The 14891-nt window shown below is 39.6% G+C and overlaps 1 protein-coding gene and 1 long non-coding RNA gene across 6 annotated transcripts in view; one reads left to right on the forward strand and one right to left on the reverse strand.

Annotated features, from left to right (window-relative positions):
* The window catches only part of ci (transcriptional activator cubitus interruptus), a 95314-nt gene extending 83929 nt beyond the window's left edge, over positions 1 to 11385 (reverse strand). Inside the window, exon 1 of the mRNA XM_011063609.2 lies at positions 9868 to 11385. Coding sequence (XP_011061911.2) covers positions 9868 to 10127 — 260 coding nt within the window. The 5' untranslated portion in view covers positions 10128 to 11385. The remainder of the gene's footprint in view (positions 1 to 9867) is intronic.
* The window catches only part of LOC147907398 (uncharacterized), a 104783-nt gene that overhangs the window by 4730 nt on the left and 85162 nt on the right, over positions 1 to 14891 (forward strand). The window contains exon 1 of one of the 5 annotated variants that reach the window (XR_015547465.1): positions 11244 to 11415. The exons of the other annotated variants lie outside the window; for them this stretch is intronic. This is a non-coding gene — a long non-coding RNA (uncharacterized LOC147907398). Of the gene's footprint in view, positions 1 to 11243; positions 11416 to 14891 lie in introns of those variants that run through there. 5 annotated transcript variants of the gene reach the window in all.

The following is a 14891-nucleotide window of genomic DNA, read 5'->3' on the forward strand; positions in this document are numbered from 1 at the left end:
AACTCATTCCCGTGCGAATTATCTTACCTCACTAAACTGGCATAATGGTACGCGCCCGAATTCGGATAATCCCGGACAGTGTGTTCTACAGGAGAGACGTTAATCTGTCGCTTGTAATCCCGTACCTTCGTCGAAGGGATGCGCCATGGTACAAGCTCGACAATCGGATTAAGCCCGCGGAGATGAGAGAAGCAGCAGAGATGCCGCGGCGTTTTCGACCGGACGCGATTCTCGATCGAGAGGGCGCAGTTTACACACGTTTTATACATTTAAATGGTCAGATATTCGAGATGTGTTGCTCTCCTACGCACGCACGCACGCACGCACGCACGGGAACCCTCTACCGGGTCATTCTCCCGGACTCTCGAAGAAGAGATCCCGAAGTGGTAAATTCTCGAACGGCATAACACCGCCACCGTGCGTTTGTTTGGACAAGAGCATTATGAGATTTTATGCGAGCCACGCGTGCTTCGTCGACTTACAACGTTGTTTATGCACCCAGCAGCACACCTCGCGCCTGCCCTGCCTGCCTCCTTCTCCTCCGTTTCCTTCTTCGAAAAGAATAGTCCACCATACACTGTCAGTTCGTTCTCCGATTCACCCTTGCTTTCCTGCCTTGCACACACGGCGTACGTTTTTCTCGTCCCTCTTTCTTTAAAAAGACTTCGACGACTTTAATACAAAGTGTTACGGAAATCAGAGCGCGTTGTTATCTCAGAAAATGCTAATCATGGTTTTCTTTACACTCGACGAAATACCGTGGGAGCCATGCAAGCAAACTGGACTCTAAAAATATCCTAATATATCGCGAGAGGAAATAGATACTCGAAACAACGATAGATTAATATCATATCTCTCTACGTTATCGGAAATACTATCTCACTTTGCGTAACTCATTTATTATTTCTGAACATATTGATATATTCTGATTCAAAATAACACAATTATTATATTATTGCATCATTCTAGAAACAATTCATTTCGGTATCGAATATAAAAAATCATTAGATTTTTTTATCAATGTTGCTCGCCGACGAGTCGCCGTGCAATGGCGGCGACGAATAAACTATTGATAGCATCGTTATCTCTCGTCTTCGGCGAATCTTTTGTCTCATCGATACGTGTACAGTTCATCGCAAGAACGAAAAGCACATCAGCGATAATGAATATTTATTTGAACGAAACGAGCCGCGAGAATCTTTTGACGCGCCGCAATCTCGGTGGGGAGACATACGCCGACTCAGTTGAAGCAGACAAAACAAACCCGTCTTATCAATGAGTACCATCGCCTAATTGTCTCATTAAAGCGATTAGCCTCTGAGCGAGTCATCCTAGCTAGGGGTATGTTTCTCACGGGTGGCATTGTTACAACTTCTAATAACAGAGTCTACTTCTCTCATTAAGATTATGAATTTATTTACATCACATATATTTATTTCTAAAAATCATAAAAATATGAACAAAAAGAACGATTTTACTGTAGATCTAAAATTTTGCTGGATACAGATCTGAAAATAATTTTGTTGGACCGTCAGAATAATTAAGTAGGAAATTCAAGCATGCACCAGCAATGCTGTAACAAAAGTTTTTATATTCCATCAATCAATTTAAATGTCCTACATAATTAATTTGATAATCCAATAAAATGATTTTTAGATCTGTAAAATTGTTCTTTCCGTATAGCTTCGTTTGCATACAAAATTCCGCCCTCTCGCGTACGTTAGACGCGTATTCGTGTTACTGCAGCGAGTCGGGGTTGTATGTGAGCTTGCAGTACGCTATCGCGACGTATCGTATCGTATCGTACCTGGGTATCGTATGTCTCCTGCAGGTCGAGGCTCCTGGCACAAAACGTGGGTAGCGGCGTTATGAATGCGTGGAATTTATCAATGGACGGCGGCCAATGATAAATCGCGCATGCAATGCGTATCCGCGAGACGGTCGGCATCGCTGGCTCTCTATTCGTGTGAAAGAGGCGCGGAAGAAGGAGGCGAGAGATGCGCAACAGCCTCCTGAAGCTGGAAGGGAATGTCTTCCTTCGACGAGTTCCTACCGTGTGCATCGCGACGCCGCGCGCTGACAAATCGCTCTCCTGTTTTTACGCGCATCCGTACATCGCCGCGCAGCCGGCGGCGTACTTGAGATCGCGTACGTCCGTCCGATTGTGTTTACGCCGTGATGCGAGTACCGAGAAATTATTCGAGGGTGGAACGATTGGAAGTAGAAGAAAAGCGGATTTCGATACTACATTGTTTCAATAGTAATGTATACCGTACCTGAACGTACATTTATATTGATCCGACTTTTTATTTTCTGATTAACTTACGATTAAATTTAATCTAATGATAGATGTAAGAATTGTATTTTTTTTTTTTATTATTAATCATTAAACTGACGGTATTGTAGCAGAGATGGTGATATTGTTATGGAATAATTTTTTAAATTACTATACTACAAAATTATCAGTTTAGTAATTAATCATAGCTAGAAAAATAATTTTTATTTTATCATCAAATTAAGTGAAGTTTAAACTACAGATTAAATATATACAGATAGAAAATGAAAAATCAGATTTAAGACCTCTATGCAGCCTGACTTATACCATAATCCAAGGTTATAGGTCTAGCCACCAGAACCTGTTTACACCGGAGATATCCTATAGTATAACAGAGATGCACCAAGTGTCACGTGATCGTGATATTGTGATCATGCTTATAATGTTATGATAGCGTTGATTATTGTGTCATTTTGTTTGGATAGACGTAAAACAAGGATATAGAATATCATAGATAAAAGATTTTCACTCCAGCCAATCAGCAAATCTCACGATCACATGACTTTTGGCATATCTGTGTTTTACTATGATTGAGTTTCATTTGACGTTTGCAAAATTCTTGGAATCATTTTATCCTTGTTTATCAAGTGTTAAACAAAACTGGCGAGCATTGTGATCTTACAGAGTCTCTGATTTACACCATAAAGAATTTTTGCTGTCTTAGCACCGTTTATCGGTTACATCTTTAACTATTACGCTTTTTATACCCTAAAGAGAAAATTAGCGAATCTTTATTTAGCTGCCTATATTTTAGTCTCCAAAAAACGAAGCTTGATTTAAAGCCAAGTTAAGTCATCTACCAAGTGTTTACAATAGGGACCTAAGTATTGAAGGTCGAAGTTTGTATTGTAAGCCGCGATCTAAACGCTGTGAATATTAGTAGAGTCCGACCAAAACTTACCGAAACCGAACTGAAAACGAATACTCATTACGTGTTAATTTCGACTGAAGCCACATAGTTGTTCTTCATAAATATTAATTTTAATATGTGTAATTATTTATTGTTTCAATAATGAAATTATGATATTTATGAAAAAGAAGTACTTATATTCTTTGACAAAAATTGACGCAACCGAAATTTCGGTTTTCAATTTCGGCCGAAATTTAATTACTGTTTCAATAAATCATGATACGTATTTATGAAGAAAAAGTATCATGTCTATACAGGTCTTTATAGGATTCCTATTTTTTAATTTTGGTTTCGGTTTCGATTGAAATAGACATGTAGCCGAGTGTTTCGGTTCAGTTTCGGCAAAAATTTCGATCGGACTCTAAAATATAGCCAGTGCCTTTTCGGACTTTCAGTACTGCAATCCGGGCGAAAGTAGAATCGCTCAAAGTATTCATTAGATAAGCGAAGAGAAAAAAAGAACGTATTCATTTCACGACGAACATTCGAATTGCATCGAATAATCCCACCCGCTCGTTCGCGTCAAAGTGAAATCCGAACGAGCAAGTATGCAAAAGTAAAGTCGACAAGCGGAACGAGAAGTGTCGCGACAACACTTCACGCACCTCGACGAGCGTATTTTCGATAAGTCGAAAGGCGCGGATCGCGCCTTATAAGCGCGAGCGAAACGGTCCGAGCGAGCGAATTAAAGAGCGAGCCCGTGAGAAACATTTCTCCGCGCATTCCGTATCCCAAGGAAGAGGCAAACGTATTTCGATAAAGCAAAGTTCAAGGATTCACGATGTGCCGACGAATTAAGAAGAGAGGCGTCTCGCCGCGCCGCGCGTCGTCGCGAGGAATTTATGCCGATAAAGCGCACGTAAGTAAAAAAAAGGACTTGTGATATTTTACGCGCGTGATCCGATCTGGACGGATCCTCGTCGGCGATGCTGCTCACGAGAGAGCCCCGGCGAATACCAGCATGTCTGGTAGCTCGTGCATCTCGTTTATTTTCCACGACGCGGGACAACAGCCCGCATCTTCAGCCAGTTCCCTTCCCTTTCGTTCCCAACCGTTCCGCGACGGCCCACGCGATGAAGAGATTCATAAACGGGACGCGAGGTGATCTTGTTGCATTGTTTGTATCCCGTTTTCACGGTAGAACGAGATCTTCCTCCCACGATCGGTGCGTGGGGTCAGCGGTGACGCTTCGGTCGTGATTACGATAAAAACTTACGATAAGGACGTGATCTCTTCAATACTCGAATTCGCGCGCTGTGTCTTTTATTCGATTCCAGGGTGTCGTTATCAGCAGGGTATTGTCAAAGGGAATCGAGTTGTCTTACCGAGATACTATCTCGTTTGTTCGACGATGCATTAACTAGCAGAATAAGCGTTTACCGTGTCGAAACGTCAGACGCGGCTCGTCAGCGGAGGCGCGCGATGACGCCGATGTGGAACCGACGATGTCGTTCGTTGTGACGGAGCGAAACGTCCAAAGGCAAAAATACACGGTGTGTCTCACATCCTCGTAAAGAGACGAAAATATCTGTTCAAGACAGCGAGAGGAAAGCAGGGGCGAGATACGGCGCCCGGCGCGCACCATATACTTTACATCCGCCATCGTTTCTCTCTATCCTTTCTCATCCCAAGAAGTACCACGGAAGTTTCGATAGACTCGCGAATAGTCCATCGTTATTGTTAGAGATGGAATTGAGAATATCATAAATTGAAAATTGACGGGATATGTTCAAAACTTTTACGAGCATTATGAGGAGCGATATTAATATTTATCAATGTAATTGTCTAATGATAAAATAATATTAATACTTAATTAACACAATATTAACACACTTGGATAGGTGGTTTAAAAATACGCAAATTAGTAACTGGAGTACTCAGAACACTAAAATAATTTTATTTTTTTAGTTATTTTTTTACTAGCACATCATTAAATTTAATGTCAAATTATACTTAATTTGAGTTTTAATCATTTCTATAAATCGCCACTGCTCTTATTCAATATGTCGTTAATTTAATTAAAACAATAGAGTTAAACAATTTAACTCAAAGAGATATTAAATTCTTTTACTCAAATTTGGTTTATTATTTACTAAGTGTATACGTTAATGGATGTTGTTTAGATTGAAATTAACCATAGAAATAGATTGATACATACATTTTGACATACATGAAAATTGGAAAGAATAAAATTTGTTACTTAACTCAAGGAATTGGATTATCAATCCGTTGCTCTTTTGATATCTGACGCAGTATGTTAGTTATAAATAAATTTACCTTAATTATCGATTATATTCTTATAAGACATGAGAGAGTGTAATAATTTTTTTAATTTATAAAAATAATTTTACTTTAAGATTTAAAATCACTATATGGGGACACGAAACTGTTTAGAATGGATTTTAATTGGAATTATTCTGTTTTCCTTAGACAATACATAGAAATCTAAAGAATAATTGAATAATTTCGAATAATTTCATAATACGTGTTCTGGGATGCTGTGGCCATTCCATTTACCTATTTACAGGTTAATAATAAAATATGCAAACCAACTAGTAAGTGATAAAAATATTAAAAATCTGCCATCAATGGAATTTCATGAAATAAAACATTTTCCTAATCGAAACATTACTCAATACATTGAAATCTTCATTTCACTTTAGCACATCCGGTTTATGCAAGCAACGAACCATGTAATAGCGGTAAGATTTAATTACGTCGCTCTATGATTGAGAATTCTAGCTATGCTTTTTAATATCTATGAAAAATTGCGATACAAACGTACAGCAATTAAGTAAATTATAAGGTACCGACAGCAATGATACGTCCAACGATATTAGTAATTCAGTTTCTTATTTTTTACTTTCTTTTCTTGTAGTAATATTGTTTATTTCTTGTATCAATAAATATTTATACACTTTTCACTTATCATGGACATGAAAACTGTGAGGCAAGAAAGAATTTTCGTCCTTTCAACGAAATTTCATTTTTAACTGTTTACTGATCGTTTATATGCAGACAAGTCCAGATGAACACATCGGTCACGCGGGGTCGATCTAGGAATTCACTGTAATCTAGTATACTGACATGTTCACCAGAAATGTGCGCTACTTCTCCGATCTGTCACATAACTCGAGTTGGCTTTATGACATTACAACGTCGCGTTCACCGTAAAACCGCGAATCCTCGTAAAGTCCGACGCCGCATCTCCTTCGTCGGGAATTAGACTCGCGTGGCGTAATTTCCGGCGAGTGTCTCCTTTTTATTTTTCTCGTCCTGTCTTTTCTTCGTTTCTTTAGATTTTCATTCTCTATATCGATTCACGCCGACATCACCATTCGTTTAGCTGCGCGCACGCTTACAGCGACCGCGACGAAACCGACGCGATTCGCTCTTCGGCCTCCTACTGCGAGCTTCAAGATCGTGGCACGAATAAAGAAAGCGGATGAACAAAGGACGTGGCGAGAGACCCGATAATCGGTGCATCTCTTCGTGAGAACCGCGAAATTGGTACCGCTGGATTAAGTTCCTCTTTCATTCTATAATCCCTCAAAATTTTTCGCATTTATAACTTAAATGCATAACTTAACGTATCTAGTCTTGAGAGATTTATATTTATCAAATAAATCACACACAGGCTTGGAAAGATCGTACGGATGCAAAGAAAGAACGGTTTTGCTGAAGTATTAAAAAATTTAGTTATAGACAAAACTCTGAAAATAATTTTATTGGACCATCAAAATAATTAAGTAAGCTGCTGAAGCATAACAAGTAATGTTACAAAATATTTTGACATTCTAACAACCATCTTGAGTCCTACATAATCATTCTGATGATTCAACAAAATTTATATTTATATTCTATTATATATCACTGTATATCTTTAGATATCTTTTCAAATTGTTTCAACTTTGTCAGTTATTTATTTAGGTATATATATTTATAATTTTTCCTTTCTGAAATACTTTTTCAATCTTTTCAAGAAAATCATACATACATATTCAAAAGATTAATTTTTATTCGTTTTATTATGACTAGTGCAATAATAATAAATGAAATTTATCTCGTTATTGTACTCGAATTTACGAACACGACTATTTACCCTCTGCTTTATTACATGTAGACAAATTTAGGCGATTCCAAACGGATCAAGCGTAATTCTGCGCGAATAATAATCGGTACAATTATATGGATCAATATTCTATGCGCGATCACACGCAATTTCGCATACCCCAATAAAATTGTCAACCGAACACGATTTATTACTGGCTCGCGCTCTACTACCTGTCCCTCCTTATCGATACGATATTATGGATGATCGAGAGGGTGGCAACTGTTGCAATTAAATGCTTAATTGGACCGACATACTGGAACTCTAGTGATTGCCGTCCCGGAACACCTGCTATGGTTGCTGGCTGATTTAATGCTTTGGAAGAATCAACGTTAAGTTTTACAACACTCTTAATGCACCTGTTTTTCTCTCTCTCTCTCTCTCTCTCTCTCTCTCTCTCTCTCTCTCTCTCTCTCTGTCGTCTCCGTTAGAATATTCATGTTGTCCGAGACGTTCGAGATTAAGCGACCAACTTTTTGCATAATTGTCACTTTAATTGCGCATTATTAATTGACTACCGGAGTCAGTGAAGTGTGACGTCAATTAACCGCGATATCGACATCGAGAAGAGAGAGCGCATTAAATTAAAATCATAGAAACATTATTGTGTGCAACAAATGTAACATTGCGAACGATTTTGTTACTCGTGTTTCATAGTCGATCTGAAAGTATTCGTGAAAGTATTCCGTATCCCTTAGGAACAACATAATATACTTGAGATCGAGAATAATGGTATAGCCTCTATTAGCCTTTCGACGGGGTACCGCAATTCCACGGTGAAAATGAAGCGCTGAAAGGACGGAAACCGCGGCTTTGTTCGGTCCGCGTCGAAGCGTCTAATTATTGCATCGCTCGCCGCGCCACTTCGTTTCCACGTCCGAGAATGCCTAGTCGCGACGAGGGAGTCGGAGGAGGTAATCTCGTTGCGTGCAATCGCGTGTCGTGTTCGCGGAACGTGAAAACGTGCGAAGAGGGTTTAATTAACTCGATTAAGACGTTAAGCGGCTATTCCACCGGTAACGTGATTCTCCACCGCGAGATCTTTTCGCTTCTGATTCGATACTTAAAGCGTCGCATACTTTCCAATCAACGCCGTTTCTCTCATCGAAAAGCTTGTTAACGCTTCTCTCGTGTCAACTTGCACAACGTACTACTTGCTCTGATCGTCGTATACATAAATATAAATAAAGTCATTGATTACGCTGTTTTCATTAAACGCAATCATGTTACGTGAAATGTAACATAAGTTCATTTGCGTCGGTGTGCTTCGTATTCTTGCACGTGCAAATTATAGGTAATTACATAAATCAATGTCTTTTCACTCGCACAGAACAGCTGGGAGATTATGAGTGAACTAATTATTAACAAAGTCTAATCGAAATTGTGCGAACCCATATTACTCCTGCTTCTTACGAAAGAATGACGTGTAATGGCATGCAAATTCCTAAACTTTAATCGTTGGCATTGTGCATCGAGTTGAAAACTCGTGTGCACTCAGTGACTATATCATATATCTTGATCCATATCTAATTACTTTGTATTCTATTTAAATAGGAAGGAAAAATTACGATCACAAAGAATAACCCCGAATAGCAAACACAAGCAACTCCATGGTTATGTGAGACAAGATGCACAGATTAATTCCTTTATAATATGCATGGAAAGAACAATTTTGTTGAAGTTTTAAAAAATTTAACTATAGATACAGATCTGAAAATAATTTTGTCGGACTATCAAAATAATTACGTAGGACACTAAAGTAATGCTGCAAAAAGTTTTGGTATTCTAGCGGCCAGCGTGTGTTCTACATAATTATTTTGATTATTTACATTGAGAAAAAAATATAATAAATTTTAATAAATCATTGTTTAAATAGTATTAATATAACATTTATTTATAAAATAATTTGTTATGTAAAAATATATAATAGTTAAATCAAATTAATATTAAATAAATGTTTGTAATATTTAGTAAATGTTCAATTGGTACAATTCGAACAAATATTTCTTAAAGTTTAAGTACATTTTTCTCTCAGTGTAACAAAACTATTTTCAAATCTGTATCTAGCTAAATTTTTAGATATTTTTGATAAAACCACTCTTTCCTTGCGTCAAATCGAAATTTTCGCTATAACATTTATAATGTTTAATCCTTTAATAGCAAGATGGATTTTTAGATATCCAGAATAAGACTGGACCTAATTATAATCCGATACTCTGTTCGTTTCTAATCTAATCAATGTACAAAATGTGTAAAAGATGTTAAATAAAAGATGCGTACTATTATGCCCATTTCTATCAATTTATTGGTAGAAATGGACATTGGAGAGTTAAAGTATCACTGGCTTTCATCTAAATGTTCTTTAAGATTTTCCTAACATCAAAAAGATGCTAGAATTCGATATCAAGTTTGTGCTAATACTTTCAATATATTTTCTTGATATTATTCGCTTTTGACACTCGGAGCATCTCACATACGGTCAATTTAAAATGAATAAAAAGAAAAACTCACGAGTGATGTGGGGGTGGATGAAAAGCTACGGCCGCGGCAGCCGCGGCCGCCGCCGCGTGGTGTTCCCAAGCCGCGGCCGCTGGATGCGCCGGATGTGGCGGCGGTGGTGGTCCATGATGCGGATGAAACGGCGGTGGAGGTGCCGAATGGGGGTGCGGATGGAAGGCTGCATGGAAGGCCGAGTGCGAGTGATGCGGCGGTGGCGGTGGCTGCAGCAACGAGAATGCCTCCTGATGATAAGCAACCTCCTTTTCTGGCATCTTGCCGGCGGCTGCTGCTGCTGTTGCTGCTGCCAAAGCCAGCTGTCGCGCCAGAAAATCACCACCCGTTCCTTCCAGGATCAAGGCAGGTTGGTTATCGTCCTGGCACCCTGCTTGCGGCACCGATAATACAAACGATGAGCGACAATGGCGGACATAGTCCGTTCTCAGAGAGACCGGTCCGCTTGTCTTTAAAAAAAGGTGATGAATTTGTCACCGCAATTGCTCCTCGTTTGTCCTCGATCAAGATGATCGACGATGTTTCATGAGTCGCACTTTCTTCACGTTTACATCCTCATTGATAGGGTTTAAATAATGAAAACGCCGTCGTGACAATAGGCCCCCCCCCCCGTCGACACTTCCAAAGGAATCAATTCTATTAAGTTTTCAATGATGTTTCTAACGTTTCTCAAAAACGGCCGTACCTGATATCCTTCTGGATCCTTGAAGTTCTTAGAATCGCTCTCAATTCCGTCTTCGACAGATTTGGTTATGGACTGTTGTTGCCGACGGATTCAAATTATCCAACAGCAACGCGAGACTCCTTTCACTAGTCGCCGAATATGGTGACTCACTGTTCGTAAATCCACACGGGCCAGTTTCGATTGGTCACTGATTTAATCGAACGGTAACGGGTACCAGGTCACAACGCATATATTATCGTCATACGACCGATCTCGTCATACAAACAAGACATATTCATAAAGCGACGTCAATCACCATCGTCACAATTAATGCGCGACGACTCCCACTGATCGCGCAAGTCGGGAGCACGTTCACCACGATTAAACCGCTTCTGACGGCGTGTCAGACGTCCTCGCGATCGCATTCCTAAATCACTACCCTTAATGAACGAACGTTGGAGCACTGCGGTTGATCACTGTCTGCCCAGTAACGAATAACACGCGCGACACTTGATTTTATTCCCTCGATTGGGAGAACTTTGACATTAGGTTTTCTGTCCTGTGCTCCGGAATGCAAATGGTTATCGCCTTCATTTCGGATGCATGACAGACCGTATCTAGGGCGCGGGGGTGACGAAGCTGTCTGCTTTGGGAAAGGCACGAGTCGAAACGTGCATACGGGCTCTGTCACGGTGCTTGTGCTTTGGCGGATATGGCGGTACTGAAACTCCTCCACTACCATCACCACTACCACCACCATCACGGTCATCAAGAGGGAGCATGGTCAAGAAGGAGAGAGGTCGGGCGTGTGGCAGTGGCTGTAGTGTGTTCTTGGGTAGGCGTGCGACAGAGAAGCTGCGAAGATTCAGAGAGGAAAATTCAATGTAAGTAAAGGGTGGGGAAAAGAGAATGAGAGAAAAAGAGAAAGAGCGAGAGAGCAAGAAAGTTATGAGAAAGAGGAACGACTTTGTGGGACGATGCGAGATAGAAAGAGAGGCGGATCAATCGGGAATGGTGGGAAGAATTGTAAGGAGAGAGGGAGCTTATAGGATGAAAGTTAAAGGGAGACGACCGACGCGACGATGGTGGAACGAGGAGAGAGAACGCGTGTCAGCTCGACAACTCAACTAGCACCAGCCGTCCCTGACTCCCACCCTCAGCCCTTTCCGTTCTTTCGTCTCGTTCCCGCGGCTACGAAGGGAAACGCGTGGGTGTATCAGAGAAAGACGAGTCATTCTCTCTCTCTCTCTCTCTCTCTCTCTCTCTGCCCTTTTCTTTTTTCTCAAATATCCTTTTATTGTTGGATGAAAATGCACATCGATAACTATCGTGAAATCGCACTTTGGCTCTTATTTAGATTATTCCCAGATGTTATATTGTAAACATTTTGTAAAAATAAACTATATATACGTTGACATCGAAACTCTGAAAAAGAAATCAAAATTCTAATTTGTTTAATCATGTCCATTTGATTAAAATTCAGTTCTATGTCTTATACATTAATATTTTTATTCGAGTTACTTTAATCACATGTTTGATTTTCTATTTATTTATTTATTAATCTACCACAATTAATATTCAATCTTCTCGGAGAAAATTATTTTACAACTATAATTTAATTTTGCACAAATAATTATCACATCCATGATTTGTTACTATACAGTATGTATATTAAAATACAATTTTCAATTGAAAATGTTTATTTTAACTTGAAAAATTTATCAGAACACTATCGGTGATACGTGTGCAAAACATATGCGTCTGACGCAACTTACCAAAGTGTTCAGCTTCCGGTGACTCCGCCTGAATTTTCACCATATGCCTGGTATCGAATGTTTTCTTCTTAGTCGGCCTTGTTTTAGAACGACCATGCGGATTTCTCAAAATCATAAGCTCGCCGGAAAAAAATTTGGTCACCCGACAATGAGAAGTTCTATTGACCTCGTCCGCCTATTTTGCCTTTCTTCACATTTTCGTCCCTTCGGTTTTGTGTTCCCGCGCAGCACGTGTGAAACAACCGAGAATCTTATGCGAGGGTGCGGCTCGCATCTCATCAGTTCTTATAACAACCCATTTTTTCCCCGAGATTGATGAGCATACGTCTTGAAAAACCATTTACTACCCTATCTATCTTTATTATGGTGTCAAAGCTTTTTTACACTTATTGTTAGAAGTAGTGCGTAAAGTTTTGACCATCGTGTCTTCTTTTTCGAACATTTAAATTTAACAAGTTTATTCTAATAATACTAATTAAACTCTCTAATATTCAATTTTATTATTCTCATGACACGATGTCATTTAATATTTATAAAGTTATTGAAATCAACTATGCACAAATAAAAACACTCGATTATAAAATAATTAACGAACATGATGGAGATATTTAATAATGGTGATTATTCGCGAAACATGAAAACAAAGATGGCATCTTTATACCAACCTTGAATGAGATTCCATTACGACATTGCATCTCGATAATCACCGGTGCAAGAGGGATGAAATGCATTAGAGAGTCATTAACCAGCCGTCGACTCGTGGTTGTCCTCTTCAACCTACTCGTCGTTTGTCCCCCCCTCGACACGTCCGTGTAATTCTCTGGCGTGGATCCTCCTCATCAGCCTCGAGCCGCGTTATGTTCGCGTTTGCCGACAAACACCCGTAACTACTCATTATTTTGTTGACTTTACTGGTCCGCCGTCGTCCTCTCGGCAGCAAGGAGGAGGCGAGATTCCGTTCCGCGGGACCTAATTATCGTCAAACGACCGGCCAATCTACGGTAGGCTTTTAGGTATCGGCTCGGGCTTGCTTGTTCTTGCGAATCAGCGCCACCTTAATCATCCTACTCTCCAACATTGTTGATGGTTCACCGTTCCCTTTATAACAGGCTGAGCGCATAATATTCATCATTTTCTCTGTGGGCTTCATAAATTAATTATTAGAATGATATTCACTTCCGAATATTTTTCTTTAAAAATTAGCGGAAACGATTAAATATATTTGTTATGAGCCTCGTTTATTTATCTTCGAAGAAAGATATAAAATTATAAAATTAGGAAATATTAATGATTATGTGTCGAGCGGTTAAAACGTTTACCTTCCCCGAACGTATACTTACCTTAGGATATCGCGCGACAAGCGTGACTTCCTGTCTCCTCCCTTGCCGTGTCCGATCGATATGTTTTGTCGACTTTTTGAATCGCCATGACCGACGTCGCCGGCTATTTAGACGGTGGTGAAGTGAACGGACAAGAAATAGAATTGTCAAGCGAGAGCGCTTTGTACGGCCGGCCCGGAGTGAATGGACCGTGCGGTCGTTAAAATCGACAGAGTGCCGATATGCGAGTGCGGCTACGTCCAATCGATCCGTCTTACAGGACTGCTCCTGAGAGAACATGGCAAAAAGCAGTTACCTCGCTTCATGGTAGTCATGTTATCCAGTGTAAACAAAAAGGGACGCGTGTTACATGCACTATGCGAGTACAGTCGAACTGGCAACAACGCCACGCTCGTTATGACCAGAGCATAAGAGAATCTTCTTCCGTTTCTTCCTACCTTGGATCTCCTTTCGTGTAAAGAAGAACTTCCAGCTCTTCATCTTGCTTTTCATCTTTTTCCATGTCTTGAGTATTATCAACAGTATTATTAGTATTCTTCCATAATACTTGTACTGTTAAAAAATTGTTTGCAAGAGATGGAAATTCTGTGAATGAGATCAGAATGATCAATGACTGGTGCAACGTTTGTACATCGAAAATTTTCGGGTTAAGAAAAATACATATGACATGGAATAACAAAATAAAGTAATAGTATCTCGTGGCATCTCAGTCTCGTTATTCGCATCTCTGTTCGCTTGGAAGAAGTCTTAGCAGTAAGATGTTGGGTGACTGTAGAAAGGGAAGACTGGAACCCTTTAGAGAGAAAGCCCCCACGTGGTAGTGGGAGAGTGGGCCGAGCCAATGATGGGACTGCTTATGGGGGACCTCATCGGGTACCTGTTGGTCAGGTGTACCCCACTCTCGCTGCATCTTTTCTCTCATTCTTTCTTACTCTCTCTTTCTCTCTTTCGTCGACGTTTCCAATCTCCTTTCTCTTACTGTCTTATCGTTTCGTTCTTTCTTATCCTAACTGTAACTTTGTAAAGATTATTTTCTATGATCATTATAAACCTTTTGACACTACCATTCTAAAGAATTTTCTTTTCAAATCGAAAATTTGATCCATTCGCCTTTCGACAGAACTAATTCATATCTTTAAATATATATCCAACATCTCTTTCTGTTTTTATTTACACGAATATTATCGACATGTATTTAAATATAATTTAACTGTCATAATCATTGTGTACCAAAATACGGTGAAA

Source organism: Acromyrmex echinatior, chromosome 14 (assembly GCF_024713525.1).
Source record: "Acromyrmex echinatior isolate Ae372 chromosome 14, ASM2471352v2, whole genome shotgun sequence".
Classification (NCBI taxonomy): Eukaryota; Metazoa; Arthropoda; class Insecta; order Hymenoptera; family Formicidae; genus Acromyrmex; species Acromyrmex echinatior.